The sequence below is a fragment of the Amblyomma americanum genome, chromosome 2, assembly GCF_052857255.1.
Source record: "Amblyomma americanum isolate KBUSLIRL-KWMA chromosome 2, ASM5285725v1, whole genome shotgun sequence".
In the NCBI taxonomy this organism is placed as follows: Eukaryota; Metazoa; Arthropoda; class Arachnida; order Ixodida; family Ixodidae; genus Amblyomma; species Amblyomma americanum.
In genome coordinates, this window is record NC_135498.1 from 180747005 (window position 1) to 180761960 (window position 14956).

At 48.9% G+C, this 14956-nt stretch overlaps 1 protein-coding gene across 1 annotated transcript; it reads left to right on the forward strand.

Moving 5' to 3' along the window:
- The first annotated feature begins 3487 nt into the window (after positions 1 to 3487).
- On the forward strand, positions 3488 to 13767 carry LOC144120278 (solute carrier family 22 member 7-like). Its single transcript, XM_077652674.1, has 2 exons — positions 3488 to 3841; positions 12142 to 13767. Exons 1-2 carry the CDS (start codon positions 3488 to 3490, stop codon positions 13765 to 13767), a joined length of 1980 nt encoding a protein of 659 aa, XP_077508800.1.
- Positions 13768 to 14956: the final 1189 nt, after the last annotated feature.

Below are 14956 nucleotides of genomic sequence, written 5' to 3' on the forward strand. Positions count from 1 at the left end.
TAACAAAAATAAACTTGCTGTGAGCAATTTCATCGCATAGTATTTTGTTAAAGTTAAAATTCCCCAGTGTGTGCTTTCACGCTATCAGTTGCCCTGAACAATGGCCATTTAGTCGCAACTAAAATGGAAGCCTTGTAGCAGACGATGCTCATTGGACACGCAACATCTACTGCTTTGCTGTCAAAAGGCTCTCAATGAAACTCGGAAAGCAATGGCGATGCTACTTGCGACGATCTTATTCCTTTTCTGCGCCCATACAGGTCTACTCATATAGTCTATGTGCATGCACTGTTATTTTAGTTGATACTGCACTCTGCTGTGGTAGCCGACCCGCCGCCCAATTCGCTGCTTAAACAGTAATACAACATTTTAGCAGTAAAATATAGCTGTTCATCTAGTCACATGCCGCTATCGCGTGAACTGCAAACCTGCAGCACTTCTGTGCACTCTTTATTCACTGTTTCAGTCTTTTCTTCATGTCATAAGATATTCGTCACGAATTGTGGCCAAACACTCCTTCCGGTGAATGCCTTCTTTCCTGAGACGGAGCATTTTCTTTCGCATTATTTTGGGCCTTTCTCTCTGCCTTTATTAAAAATATACAGAGCGCAATTTGAAACAGACAAGCAAAGGACGAGAGCAGGCCCACGAGAGCTTCATTTCCGTCTCTGCCTTTGCTGCTGCCATGTGCTCATCTGGAATGGAAAGGAACTGCTGCATGACTGGAAGCCTTCAAGTGTACTGCCCCCTGCGCCAGCCCTTGGTGAAGCTGGCATCGCTGGGTGACAGCCCGTCCTCTGTACCTTCGGGGAACCTCATTCAAGACTGCCAGCTGTGCATGACCAAACATAGAAGGCGGCATGTTTTTATCATCCCAGAGATAAGGTAAAAGGGGTCCTAGTGGCATGCAATCACCAGCAGTTTTATGGCATGTTCATAAAACCTCCAACTATTGATGGCCAAGATAAGAAGAGTTCAAAAATTTTGCTTCATCTGCACATGACTACGTAGATATACTAACGAGGAGCTCAAAAATATATTTTTTTTTGCAGCACGGCAGCTATGTTTATAGAATCCACTTTACAAAATTTTTCTTGAAGCGTCTAGAGCTCTTTTCAAGAAGTCAGTGATGTCGCATGCTTATCAAACCCCTGCTGGACTGAATGGTGGAACCAGTTCGTGTATAGAAACAATAATCGCTTTTCCAAACCCAGGAATAGAGACGGACTTCGCTAAGCTTCACAGCGCACCTCGGAAGTCCTGGCGGGTGCTGTCATTTCTCGCAAACGGTGGAATGTTTTACTAAACGACAGTGCAGTCCATTCTTCGTTGAGGAAACAGCTTGTGATATTAAAGGAAATAATTACTTGCGCATAGATGTGCGTTTTAGAGAAATGAGGCTGCAGTCCACTTAGCATAGTAGTGTGCTGCGTTCGTAAAGTCCTGATTTTTTAGCCATTTATGATATTTTGGTGAATTTGGGACTTCAAACTACGCAAACAAAAACCTTTAATTTTTGTTGATAGCAGTATATAAAGCGTTGTTAAAGGTAATATACTATAGCGAGCTGGTGACTCAAACGGAGTAATTAAAGTAATAATAATTAATAATTAAACGCAACAGTGTCCGCGTGGTCAGTGAACAGTGAACATGACCGGTGACAGCTGCTGCTGCGCAGTACACTGGAACGAAGTACAGCGTCATTGAGATGTGTACAAAAATCTAAAGGTTCTTGAACGACAAAGATTCATTAAAATGTTTGTCCTGCGCTTGCTCATTTGATGTGCTTTACGTTTTTCACATAACCGCCATGCACTGCTTTGCTGGTTTCGGACTGATATAGTTTTAGACTCGTGTGATATTTTCTTCACCAATTAAATACGCAGAAACATGGAAACATTGGTATCAGTCATGTGTGCCACGATTTTTAAGACTTACGAATATATTCTTTTACTTAAATAATATATATTTCACTCGTCTAGACAGTGCGTAGCGTCATCTCATAACCAATGACATTGTCAATCTCAATTCAGTTATTATCCTTCCGTTTGATTCCTCCAAAAATTCTATGAGGAGGCCGCCCTGCAATGTGAGCCCCCCCACCCCCCACCCCCCTCCCGAACACAATTTCTGGCTACGCCACTGCAGTCTATGAATGTATGCACGGGTTACAAGTTCGTGGGGATACGGTAGGCGCAGCTGGCAAAAGGACAGGGTTAATCGGAGAGACATGGGAGAGGCCTTTGCCCTGCAGTGGGAATAGTCAGGCTGATGATGACGATGATGATGATGGTGCTGATGGTGATGATGTACGGGTTGCCCTTGCTGATTCCAGTTTTTATGCATATCCTCCCCCTTACAATAATGCCTGTCTGGACGTTAATTGTAGGTAGTGTAAATGAATAAACAGGTGCGAGCTAGGAACTCAGCTCCTTAAGACGGCATGTGTGGACTTCATGATGAAGTGCACGCTTCCATGTGGCTGCATTTACAAGGAAATTCCGCCTCTCCAATGCAGCGCATGACATTTTCTGTGTGCACGCTCGCGGGTCGGATCCGAGCCGCGGTGGCCGTATTGTAATGGAGTCGAAATACACAAACACCCGTGTGCTGTGCGATGTCTGCGACCGTAAAGAACTTCGGGCGCGCGATACAAATCGATCCGGAGCCATTCACTATACGGCATCCCTCGTATCCCATATGTTCTTTCGGATGTTAAGTCCCAGAATTTCGAGTATATAATTTCTTCCCCCTTACTAGTTTTCACTTTCACTACATCCAGCTTAACCACTGCGCCCTCACAACAAATAATGCATGAAATTCCCCTTACAGTACGAACAGAGAGAGAGAGAAAACTTTTATTTAGAATAGATAAATTCGCAGGAGACGGGGGGGTCGAGTCCCTAGTCCAGGGCCTAAACCAACGTCGCTCGGTCCCCGTCATGAAGCGCCGCTCGAAATTGTTCAATTCCGTAAGCCTACTGTCGCACGCCGCTGCCCCAGCTTCTCCGCACATACAGAGAGCTCTGTGGATAATTACGGCACAGCTTATATCGTGTTTCGAAAAAGTAGTTTTCTCTTTCGTTCGCTTATTCAAAGAAAAAGAAAAAGACGCATCTTCTTGGGCGCGTACCCGCGCCCCGTGAGCGCGCGGAACAAACGAAGAAGCGACTGGCTAGAGGCACGCACCGCGTTTCGAGGCTTCCCTGTCTTCTGCTGCATCGCTTACGGCACTGAAGAACCGAAGCGCTGCCCCTCCCGTTCCGTCGACCGCCACTGCGCCGCCACACTTCTGCGCAACGCCATCGCCGGCTTCTGCGGCGGCGCCAGTGTCGATAGCCACCGTGGCCTACAAGGCTTAAGCCTGGCAAGCCTGTGTTACGCGGTCCCAAGTTCTGCGGTCCTTCCGAGATACCAGTTCACGGAGTAACGCAACCTGCAGCAGGACCTCTCCTATCCACGCGCACCTTTTATCCGCGCTCGCACCATGAACTCGGCAGTGGACAGCGGCCAAGACCAATGCAAGAGCCCGCGGTCAGTACCGAGCCTACTGGACGGCTTCGCGTCTGCCGACTCAGCCGGCATCATCCAGAAGAACGTGTACATCATCCTGGGCCACGGCTGGTTCCAGCGATGGGTCCTTCTTTGCACCTTCGTCTCCCTGACTGTGCTCCTGATGCACGCGTTCGCCTACAGTATCGTCGGCCGCCCCTTGGACCACTGGTGCCAGCCGCCCGAGGCACTGCGCCACATGGACGTGCAGGAGTGGAGAAACATGGCGATCCCCATCCTGGCGGACGGCAGCTTCAGCAAGTGTACCGTCTACGACCCCCCACTTCCGGTGAGCACTCGTTCACTTCTTGTTAGCCCTCGGTGAGCATGCAGAGGGGCAGCGGCTAGATGGACGCAACTGCTTCGTATTGAATAGGGCCTAAAGTTAGGCTTCAAGTTTTAAAAATAGACGAAAATATCAAAACAAGAGCGTGTCAAATGAAATAAAATGTAATTCTGTCGGCAGAAATAGTCGTTCTTTTTTTGTTGCACACACCTTCTCTGAATTGCCATTACGCGATTTTGGTTCGTTAGAAGAATACTCAAAGCCTCCTTACTGATCTCACGAAAACCGTAGCAAACTGGCTGACGACCTCATTCGCACTCATCGCGGGGTTATAAAGTACGGAAAATCTTTACAGTGTCTTCTGCAGCGTCTCACTTTTGGATGTTAATCGTAGTGTCGCTGTCCATGTCTCCAGTAATTTTTATTGAACCCGCGTCAGTGTTCACAACGACGTTCACGCTACCAGCGATGTTGACGCCTTGCGGGTTCTGCTGAATCTCTCGGAACATTCCCCGAGAACTGAGCAGAAGGGCATTAGTCGTACACTTATAGAGAACCTGCTCTATCCGACCTAGTTTAGGCCTAAGACACGCGGAACAGTGCGGATCAAGGGGCAATACAAGTGGCGATTGTTGGTCCTTATGAAACCATACATGTAGAACTGCCACTCTACAACCCTGAGCTGAATACCTCTACGTAATCTGGTGCAGCATGCTTAGAACCAAAGAGAGGCATGAATGCGAAGCTTGGTAGGACTAGAGTCCGCAAGTGAAGTGAGCTGAAGTTTCATTGTACTACCTGCGGCCCGAGGGTATGATAAGCTGCCTATAATGACCTCTGATCCGTGTAATATAAATACGTTATACAATCTGCAGGAAGTATTTCGAATAATCATATATAGCTCAGTGTCCGATTTTCTGAAAAGAAAAAAATTGGCAGGTGCTTAGCTCAGCTAGACCAGGATATACGTAGCGAGAGGTACGGTTAAACTTCTGTGGGTAAGCCTGCTTTCCTAGCCATGTCGCTCTTCCGTCTTGTTTCGAGTCATGGCCACTTGATGGGGCTATAACCCCACACCAACTGCTACCTCGGTCGACGAAAATAAAGTTTATCCTCCACCTCGAGACGCTGAGCACGCTCCTCCTCTGTCTCCTCGGCTCGCTGCTGTCTCTTGCCTTCGTTCCGTCGTAAAGCCCTGGCTTCGCCCCGAGACGCCGAATTAGACGACGAAGCACACTCTGAGTCCGTACATGCCACTCGCCTGGCCGCGTCGTCCTTACGACGCTTCTGGAGCCGTACGCCTCATTCTTACGCCGTCTCCTCGGCTCGCTGCCTCCTCTTGGTTCAATTCCGACGACTAAGTCCGGCTTCGTTCCGTCTCTCCGACTCACTATCCATATCTACCGATGGCTCCACCGAGCCGCCTTCTACATATACATATATATATATATATATATATATATATATATATATATATATATATATATATATATATATATATATATATATATATATATATATATATATATATATATAAAGGAAGCTAACAGTCACGGAAACCAAGAGGCATAGGGGAATGTTTTTAATCTTTCTTTTCCTATTTTTAGTGCCAATCAATCGGTTTAAAGAAAATTACTTATAAAGCAGCAGAAAAAACAACCATGCCGCCGGTGGGATCCGAACCCACGACCTCCGAATATCGCGTCCGGTGCTCTTACCAACTGAGCTACGGCGACGGCTGTCCAATCTGCTGCTTTCGTGGGTATTTATGTTCACTGCGTCTAAGCGAACCTTGAGAGTGTTCACCAGCGCCACCCTCGACCTTAGCGGTGGACGTAGCACGTCCTGTTATACCGCGAGTGTGACGTAGAACGTCATCTAACGGCGAGGGCGGAAACTGTGCGAGAGCCCTCTTATACTACCTATGGCAACAAGACTGCCAGAACCGAGACCCCCGTTAAGCTATTAGCAGACAAGGTAAAGGAAATGAGGGGCTCGTTTGACAAACATATTAAGGAAGCTAACCTTCGTGGGTTCGGATCCCACCGGCGGCATGGTTGTTTTTTCTGCTGCTTTATAAGTAATATTCTTTAAACCGATTGATTGGCACTACAAATAAAAAAAAAGAAAGGTTAAAAACATTCGCCTATGCCCCTTGGTTTCCGTGACTGTTAGCTTCCGGTTTCCGTGACTGTTAGCTATATATATATATATATATATATATATATATATATATATATATATATATATATATATATATATATGCAGCTGCATCAACCCCCTCCTCCTACTGCGTATGCACAAAGCTGTTGCAGCTCGGTTTCGCCGGCACGCTTCGGCACCGACTACTCCTGTGACGTCACGCCAGGTTCCACGGCGAGCGTCGGCCGCCAGCTGCGGTGGTCGCTAGGCAACGGCTCAAGGTCATGGTGCGGCCACGGCGAAATGGCGAGACTTGCGCGTAATATAGCTCTCGCTATAAAAGACGAAATGTTCAAGGGTGCATCTTTTTTCTGACAAATGTTGTGCTGAAGGTAGATGCCGGGGAAACACTAGGATAAAGAGGTCACATTAGACAACACTTACTTAAAGAGACTTAGAGCCACTTATAAGCCCTAGCCGACGATAGTACGGTAAAGAAATCTTAACCACAGCATTATGGTTCAAGATAGGAAGACTCGCAGTAATCCAAAAGAGTGCAGGTTATATGCGTGCAAAACATGGCATTGAAACTGAGATTAATACATTCTGTTGACCTTCGGACAGCACTCTATACAGTGCAGAGAGTCGGGCATGGCGCGACAGTTGCGCTGGCTTGGTTTTATACCTTGGCCGAGATTATTCCACCTTCGTTCGCTAGCTTTGGCTCCTCTCTCTTCCCGCATGGCACCTGCAACCGTTAAGTCGCTTCGTTACTTTTTTTTTGTCCGGACGGCTTTGGCTTCCGTAATAATTTCGACGACCTGGGGATCTTTAACGTGCACGTAAAAGATCCCCAAATGGTCGAAATTATTCCGGAGCCCTCCAATACGGCACCACTCTCTTCCTTTCTTCTTTCAATCCCTCCTTTATGCCTTCCCTTATGGCGTGGTTCGGGTGTCCACCGAGATATGTGAGACAGTTACTGCCCACTTCCTCTCCTCAAGAACCAATTTCTTGCCTGCGTTTTTATGGAGTCAATACGCTAAGGCGCCCGTGTGCTGTGCGATGTCATTGCACCTTAAAGATCCCCAGGAGGTCGAAATTATTCCCGAGCCCTCCTCTACGGCACCTCTTTCTTCCTTTCTTCTTTCACTCCTTCCTTTATCCCTTCCCATACGGCGCGGTTCAGGTGTCCGCCGATATATGAGACAGATACTGCGCCATTTCCATTTCACAAAGACCAAGTAATATTATTATTATCACTTGGTGAAGCTCCAGAGGGAATGAATTAGCGACCAGCATTGGCCTTATTCGCCGATGCCGAAGGCGCCAGCCGACTCAGGTTGAGACTTCGATTGCGTTGTCTCGAGGTTGGATCGTGAATGTTCAGTTCAGGAAAAAATACTGTGCTCGATGAAAACGAGACGCGTCATTCAGGCTTTACCGAAACTCCAAAAACTGCAAGGAGGGATTCTTAGCTTCCATCTCGGCAGCAGCGCCTGTCGTATTAAGGCATTTCTTATGTTGCAACACCAGGGACTCGAGCACATGTCTGTTCATAATAATGGTTTTATTTTTAATCGCCCAAGGAGAAGTTTGCCAAATAGCGGCATGGCCAATGTGTTTAGTCTTCACGAAAGGGTGTCAAAACTATTGTTTTCAGCTGCCGCGGCGCCTCAGTGGTTAGGACGCTTGACTACTGATTCGGAGTACGCGGGTTCGGACCTGACCGCGGCGGCCGTGTTTCGATGGAGGCAAAACGCAAATGCGCCCGTGTGTTGTGCGATGTCAGTGCACGTTAAAGATCTCCAGGTGGTCGAAATTGTTCCGGAGCCCCCGGCTGATCAATCTTTAGATAAACTTTTTTATGGGGGAGGGGTGGTTTTAAAGGTTTTTAGGTATGTGGCCGTTTTTTTAGTGCTTTTAAAAAACCAGACGTCCTTCACGTAACCCTCTACAGTAGGTGAAGTTCAAATGCATTTGACAAATATGGACTTAGGCTCACTTTTACCTATGAACTACCCGACACTAATGTTTTACAGTTTTTAGACCTAAAACTAATATTCCTTGGAAGACACTTTTGCTGGGGCTATTACCCGCGTGCAAAAAATATCTTTTGCCTTACGAATCTATGCACTCCAAGACTGTAAAAAGAGCAATAGAGTCCCATTGCCTGAAGTCTTCTCGCAAGAAATCGTGCCGGTATCATTTGCAAGATATCTTTCAAAATCAGATGAGCCGACTTTCGGTGGCTGTGTTCCCCTGCTCTGTGTTGGTTACTGTTTGCGAGACCCTCCTTCAAAAACTGAAGCACGGAACACGAAGAAATACCGAAGAAGATCGTTCCAGGACGCAGAAGCCGCTAGTTGTGCCTTACGTACACAAGACCTCGCACAACTTGAGGAAAGTGGCAAACAGGTATGGCGTGAATGTAGTCTTTTCGGCTCCTAACAAGCTTTGGTAGGTGGTGCTTAGACAGCAACCTAAGAGGCAGTTAGCCTCCTCGGCGACGCGACTTTGCAGTGTCGTTACAACATGGCTACCGGATAGTGAGCAAACTGCCCACCTTGGCAGGTAGCAGTTAAATTAATGACTGCTCACTCGGGATGAGCAACCTGGGGTACAAAAGGCCCACCGCTGGGAGCACGTGCCATCGTAGGGTAGCAGCGCATTGCTTAATTGCTGCTCCATTGCGCCAGGAGGGATACTGTGAGTATTCCCGGAGACCCAAGAATGTAGAGAAGGACCTGTCCCGCATATTTGGGCATTAACCCATTACGCTACAGTGCCATACCCTTAAGGCGAAGATTAGGTATCCCCTCCATTTTTTCCCCTGCGCCTTCGTGTCACTGAGGCAGAGAAACTACAACACCGTCTTGGCCGCGCCGCGGTATGGGAATGGCATTCCGTCACGTAACAAGGGTTCGGTACGGTACCAGGCAAGAACGTTAGGCTACCTGAGCGCACGAAACGACAGTAAACGTCCAACTGCACCGTCAGCCGATTCATTCACGGATGACTACAATGTCGAGCCAATCGTAACGATGCCATTTTGAAGATGGCGCCGCCGCTGCCCGGCAGCCTTGGCCAGCGTATGAAGCGCCCATAGCGTTAGGGAAAATTTTGACTGCAGACTATTGAAAGACTGTGGTGAAAGTCAACACACCCGAAAGAATGAGTGATTTCGTAAAACCTAATCAAGAGGATATTCTGCTTCATCAAGCGCTTATGCGAACCAGTGAGGCGATTTTCTACAGTTTACAAGTTCTAATGCACTACCTTGACGATGAATTAATAAAGCCGCGTGGTCTCGGTGTTTTCGCCATTGGGCTGCCAAGTGCGAAGTCCAAGGTCGCGAGGTCTATCCCAGCCGTGGCGCCTGCATGTCGATGGAGGAGAAATGAAAAGAAAATTTCGAAACTAGGCAACGGTCCAGTTGAACAATCAGCGTGAGCAGGTGGCCGGCCATAGGCGGAAGCTTCGCACTGACGATTCCTATGCTCTCGGTCCAGCGCGGCCCTCCTGGCCCGAACCTCGTCCGAAACGGCAGTCCTGGACGAAGGTGTGCCTTCTGCGCGTTGTCACCGGCGTCGTTCTTTCGGCTGCGAGGTCTGCTTCGCCCCTGTTCCCCAGTCTGGCTACACCTCCCACCGGCCCCTCACACGGCGGTGATCGCGACAGGGTCTTTTTGAGGGCCAGCCTCGCAAGCACGAGGGCGACAAACCTCCTTTTCATTCATTTTGTGGCTTTCAACACGGCAAAGCACGGCTGTTTCAGAACCCCCCTGTCTTAGATTGACGCATTTTTATCTTTCTATTAAGGGGACTAATAAGGGCTGCTCCTGCGCCATTTGCGCGCGCTGGTTTTCGGTTTGTTATTTTGCTTTTCTTGCAGCCCGCAGAGGGAATATTGGCTAAGCACCCTCTCACCGAGAATTCCGCTACCGAGCTGCAGCCACTCGGAGGGACAGATGGTCTTCGCGGCTCTAGCTGTGGGCGGCATCGCTGACTTTATATCTCTTCTTTCACACTGTCCGTCGGCAACTTGTCCCTCTATTTTCTCCCCACCTCTTCCCTTCTTTCTCCTATCGCCGCCTCTCTATTCGTTACCTCATCTTTCTCTCCTGGCCGCTGTTATCGGTGACTTTGGATGGACTTCAATCACACGACATCGCGAGGCGGGCTCCGTATAACAGCACACGCCGTGCGCTGTGCGACGTCAGTACACAGCGCTTTAGAAATAGAAGGCCGCTGAGCGAAGTCCACCACTGTCTTCGCTTTTTTCCCTTGCTGAGCGGCATCCCAACTTGAAATAAACAGAAATAGATATCGTGACTGTATTAATAATCGACTCATTACAAAAACAAAAAAATATTAACGAGTTAACTCAGTTTGCAAAAGCGTTATATGTGCGACAGCACTTTTCCGCCCCTGCGAAGCCCTGACCTCATATGAAGAACTCTGCTGAGAAGTTATTGTGATAGTGTTGACATCTTACAACATAGCTACAATGTCAGAAGACCACACATCTGCACGGTGTTTTGCATGCCGAAATGCGGTTGGCAATACTCAGGTGTGAAGATTACAGAATACTCAGGTGTGAAGATTACAGACTATAGATGTATTCATGTTTTCCCATCAGTCGTAACCATGTCTCGCGGGCTTGGTAAAGAGACGCCGGACTCATTTGCCAACTGTTCCATCGTGGCAGTATAGCATTCACCCGCCGCCCTCACGAACTACCGCCACTTCCAACACCTCCCACTGCTACAAACAACGAAAGACCCTCTGAACCGTTGAAGCGCCCGCCTTTCAACGGGTTTCTTCACTAGCTGAGAAAGGGGTGGGGGCGCTATGTAGCAACATTAAAATGCATCCTGAAACCGCGAAAAAAAAGACAAGGGACAAGAAAGAAACCAACAGGACAGTGCGCGGAACTTCCACTGGGTTTATTACACAGGTGCGTCACATTTATACATTCATCGCAATCACACAGTAACCTAACAAACGACCACCACGGAGCACTGGTGCGCTCACATGTGCGGGACAGGATGTTTTCTAGATGTGCAAACTCTTTATCTGATAAGTTGACCGAGGTTCTGCTGACAGAAGATCCGGATTCTTTCTTAATACGTTAAGCCTCGTGCACGTCTCTACTTAGTTTAGACGCGAACTTTTTCGGGATTGTCGTTTCGCGGAACCGAGGCGTGCAGCCACGGCAGTGGCGACAGTGGCCGGCCGCATGCCTTCCCCCGGCTAATGCGCCTACTCCTACGTACGTGGTGCTCCTGCAGTCTGACATTTTGTGCGACGTCCAGTTTATCCAATGCAGCTTTTACCACAGGACATGGGTATACAGTAAACGGTCCCGCTCTTGCACGGGACGGATCTGTCTGCGTGCTTAATAGCACTGCATTCTTCCTTGTGCCTTCCCTGCAACTTATTGCATAGGCCAGCCAGTTTCTGGGGTGCGGTGAAGAGCCCCGGCACGTCACCTTTCTGAGCCAAACCTCCCCTGTGGCAAAGGCTGCATCGGACAAACTCGATCTTGTGGAAACGTCAGCTTTCTGGAGCAGCACGCAGGAGTAGCCGCATTGGAGAAGGGAAGGGGGGGGGGGGATTCTCGTCACTTCCGTGGCTGCACGCCTCGTTTCCGTGACACGACAATCTTGAAAAAGTTCGCGTCTAAACTAAGTAGGCTTACTGTATTAAGAAGGAATCCGGCCTTTGTCTAAGAAAAACCTCGGTCAACTTATATATGGTAAAGAGTCTGCTTATGTGGAAAGTAGCCGCCGCAGAACCCCTTCCCCCCCAACTAGAGATTCCGCCCATGAAGACTTCCAACACCCCAGGAGCAGTGCATAAACATTTTTTTTCTCTCTCTCTCCCTCTTCGAGGTTGTACTTTTCTAACGCGATGCTTTAGTTCCAGGTAATGTAAATCTTACTTTTGAACAAATATAAGACATGTAAAGCGCAGCATGGCCATTTCCCTATTAATAATTCCTAATTTCCAGCAGCACGCTTCAACACGAATGTGCTTTCAGTTACTGTTGCTTGATGCCAACTGCCTTCATGGCTTCTTGAAAACCCACGCCATAAGTCAGCCACTCTCGCTCGGCAATGCTTCTATATTTCATCGATTCTGTTTTTCTCTCTTCAGGAGGAAGATGAGGAAAAGCGCCGCGAAGTTCAGTGCAATCGGTGGGATTACGACAGCGAGGACCGGAACGACAGCATCGTGAGCTCGTGGGACCTGGTGTGCGGCCGCCTGTGGCTCTACTCCATCTCCTCATCGGTGTACATGCTGGGCTCGCTGACCTTCGTGCCGCTGGCTGGTATCGCAGCGGACCGCGTAGGGCGCAGGCCCACAATCTCGGCGTGCGCCTTGGGCATGCTCCTGGCCACCCTTGCCGCCGGCTCGTCGCAGTCCTTCCAGGTGTTCCTTGCCGCTCGCTTCGTCATTTCTGCCACATCCAGCGCGACATTCCTGCTGGTCTTTATCCTGCTGTACGAGCTGACCGGCAACGCTAACCGCCCTCTATATAGTTTGCTGGCCGCCAGCGTCGGTTCCGTCTTGGCGCAGCTGCTGCTATTTGCCCTGCTGGCGCTGCAGCCACGCTGGTTTCTTGCACAAGCTTTCTTCGCTGCCGCTACCGCGCTCGTAGCAATCTGGTGCCTTTCCCTCAACGAGTCCCCCGTATGGCTACTTGACACGTGGAGGGTTCGGCTCGCAGAGAGTAGTGCACTTCAGGCGGCTGCAGTTAATGGCGTTGATATGACCAAGGCTCGGGCCACTTTCAGGGAGCTTATAAAGATGCTAGGGAAGCGAGAGCAAGTGTCGACGGGTGCTTCCACCGGCGGGGAGAGCAAGCTCAACGCTGTCATCTTCCGAAGGCGTGCCGCGTCCGCGTTGGCTTCCTGGTTCGGCGTGAGCTTCGCCTTCTACGGAACGGGGCTTAGGCAGGCTACGCTCCCTGCCCCCTGGGCCGTGCTGGGATTCTTGCTGCAGGCGCTTCTCTTCTTTGCCGCCTACTACTGCATCAACAAGCGAGGCCAGCGAGCGGCTCTCTCGGGCGTGCTGACGGCGCTGTGTTTGTGCAGTGCACTGCGTACAGCCACCCTCCAATTGGGTCTAAGCGCTGAAGCCCCGATGTCGAGAATGGTTGTCGACAGCACTTCAGCGGTAGCCATGGCCCTCAACTTCAGCTATACGGCGGAGGTGTATCCCACCATGGTGCGAAGCTTGGGGCTATGCATATCGTACTCGGTGGGGCGCGCAGGTGCGTTGCTGGTCACTTTTCTCGACAGCTCATACGACGACGACCAACTGACTCTCAACGTTTTAATGACAGTATTTGCTTTTACTAGCCTAGTCGCGATCCAGTGGCTCCCGGAGGTTTTCATTGAGAAGAAAACGCCTGCGGAACCAGGACTCTTGAGCGACGAGCAACGTAAAGAAGCCTTGAAGGCGTCTCTGAGCCAGGGTCAATTGGAAGTCAATGCGAGGAACCAGCGCAAGACTCGTCACCACCGCAAGGCGAAGGCAGGCTCTAAGGGAAGGGCCGGCGCTGACACTGAGTCGTGTGCAACGCTAGTATCGCCTTCATCACCAGCGTCTCCGGCTTCACCAGCATCTCCAGCATCTGCGACATACCCAGTATCACCGGCATCACCACGAGCGCCTGCGTCTCCCCGTGGAGGTGCTGTTACACACGTCGGGTCTTCCCTGACGCACGATAAGAGAAAAAAACCTGGCAAAGGCGGCAAGCACTTGTCCCCGAACTAGTAAGCGCTATGATTTCCTCCGCTGTTAGGAACTTGGAATATTTGAGGAGGCGTTTTCGGTTATTTTTTTGCCCTCTTTTGGACTACCCTTGGAATTAGCCCGGGTGTTAAGTTTGATAAACCATCAATACCATGGCAGCGTTTCTAAATAGCATCTTCATTTGAAAATTGTTCTGTTTTATTAAACTGTTATGTGCGCATTCCTGATTATCACATCATCAGCCTGATTACGTCCACCGAGGGCAAAGGCCTCTCCCATGTCTCTGTCATCATTTTCTGTCATCATGATGAATGCTTGACGCACATAGGGCATTTTTCCAATCATGTCAGATTCGTCTTCACTCTTATAGAGTGGTCGCACGCGCTGCTTATTGAATTTATTAGATTCAAAGAATTGTGAGCCACCGCGTTACTAAGCCATTGTTAAAGATCGGAGTTTCCGGCGCAGTGGCATGCAGAAAAAGCCTTCTGTTTGCTATATTCCCGGAGATGTCATGCAGGTGCGCTGGTCATCTTTTGCAACTTCACAGCAATATTAACCGCTAAGCTAGTGGACAAAGACAAGCTTGGCTAATCATGATTATTATGATTTGTGGCTTTGGCCAATAAAGTTTTTCTTTCCATTTAGTGTCCGGTTCAAAGTGAGTAGGGCTCGCCTTACTCAACTTAAAACTTTGTCCACAGACTCCAGGTGGGTGGTACTAAATGGTGAATTTGGTACCATTTTTAATGTGTCCGTTTGGTGGTTTATGTTGGCGATTTGTTTCTACGGAAGCTTTTCCTGAATGCAACGGTGCGCTTCCAATCATGTTTTCGGGCTACCACTGCCAGGATGGTTAATGTGAGCTACAATCGCACTGTAAGCATGACTATTATGAAATCTAGTCCTTGTCTTGCATCGCTATCACTTCGTCGAAAAGTGCCCCGTATCGCATTGTTTCACAAGTTTTACCATCATCCCGTAATGCGCGGTCACCTGATCCCACAGCCATATTATGTACCTCATCGTACTGACCATCCTCATAAAGTCGGTTCGATTCTTGTAACATTAAATATTTTCCTCATTCATTCTTGCCGCGTACCTCACGTGACTGGAATCACATTCCCGCAGATATTGTCGGCATTAATATTAAAGGGATGTTCCGCGAAGTCATAGCTAGCATTGTATACTCGGGTGTTATTTAAATTTG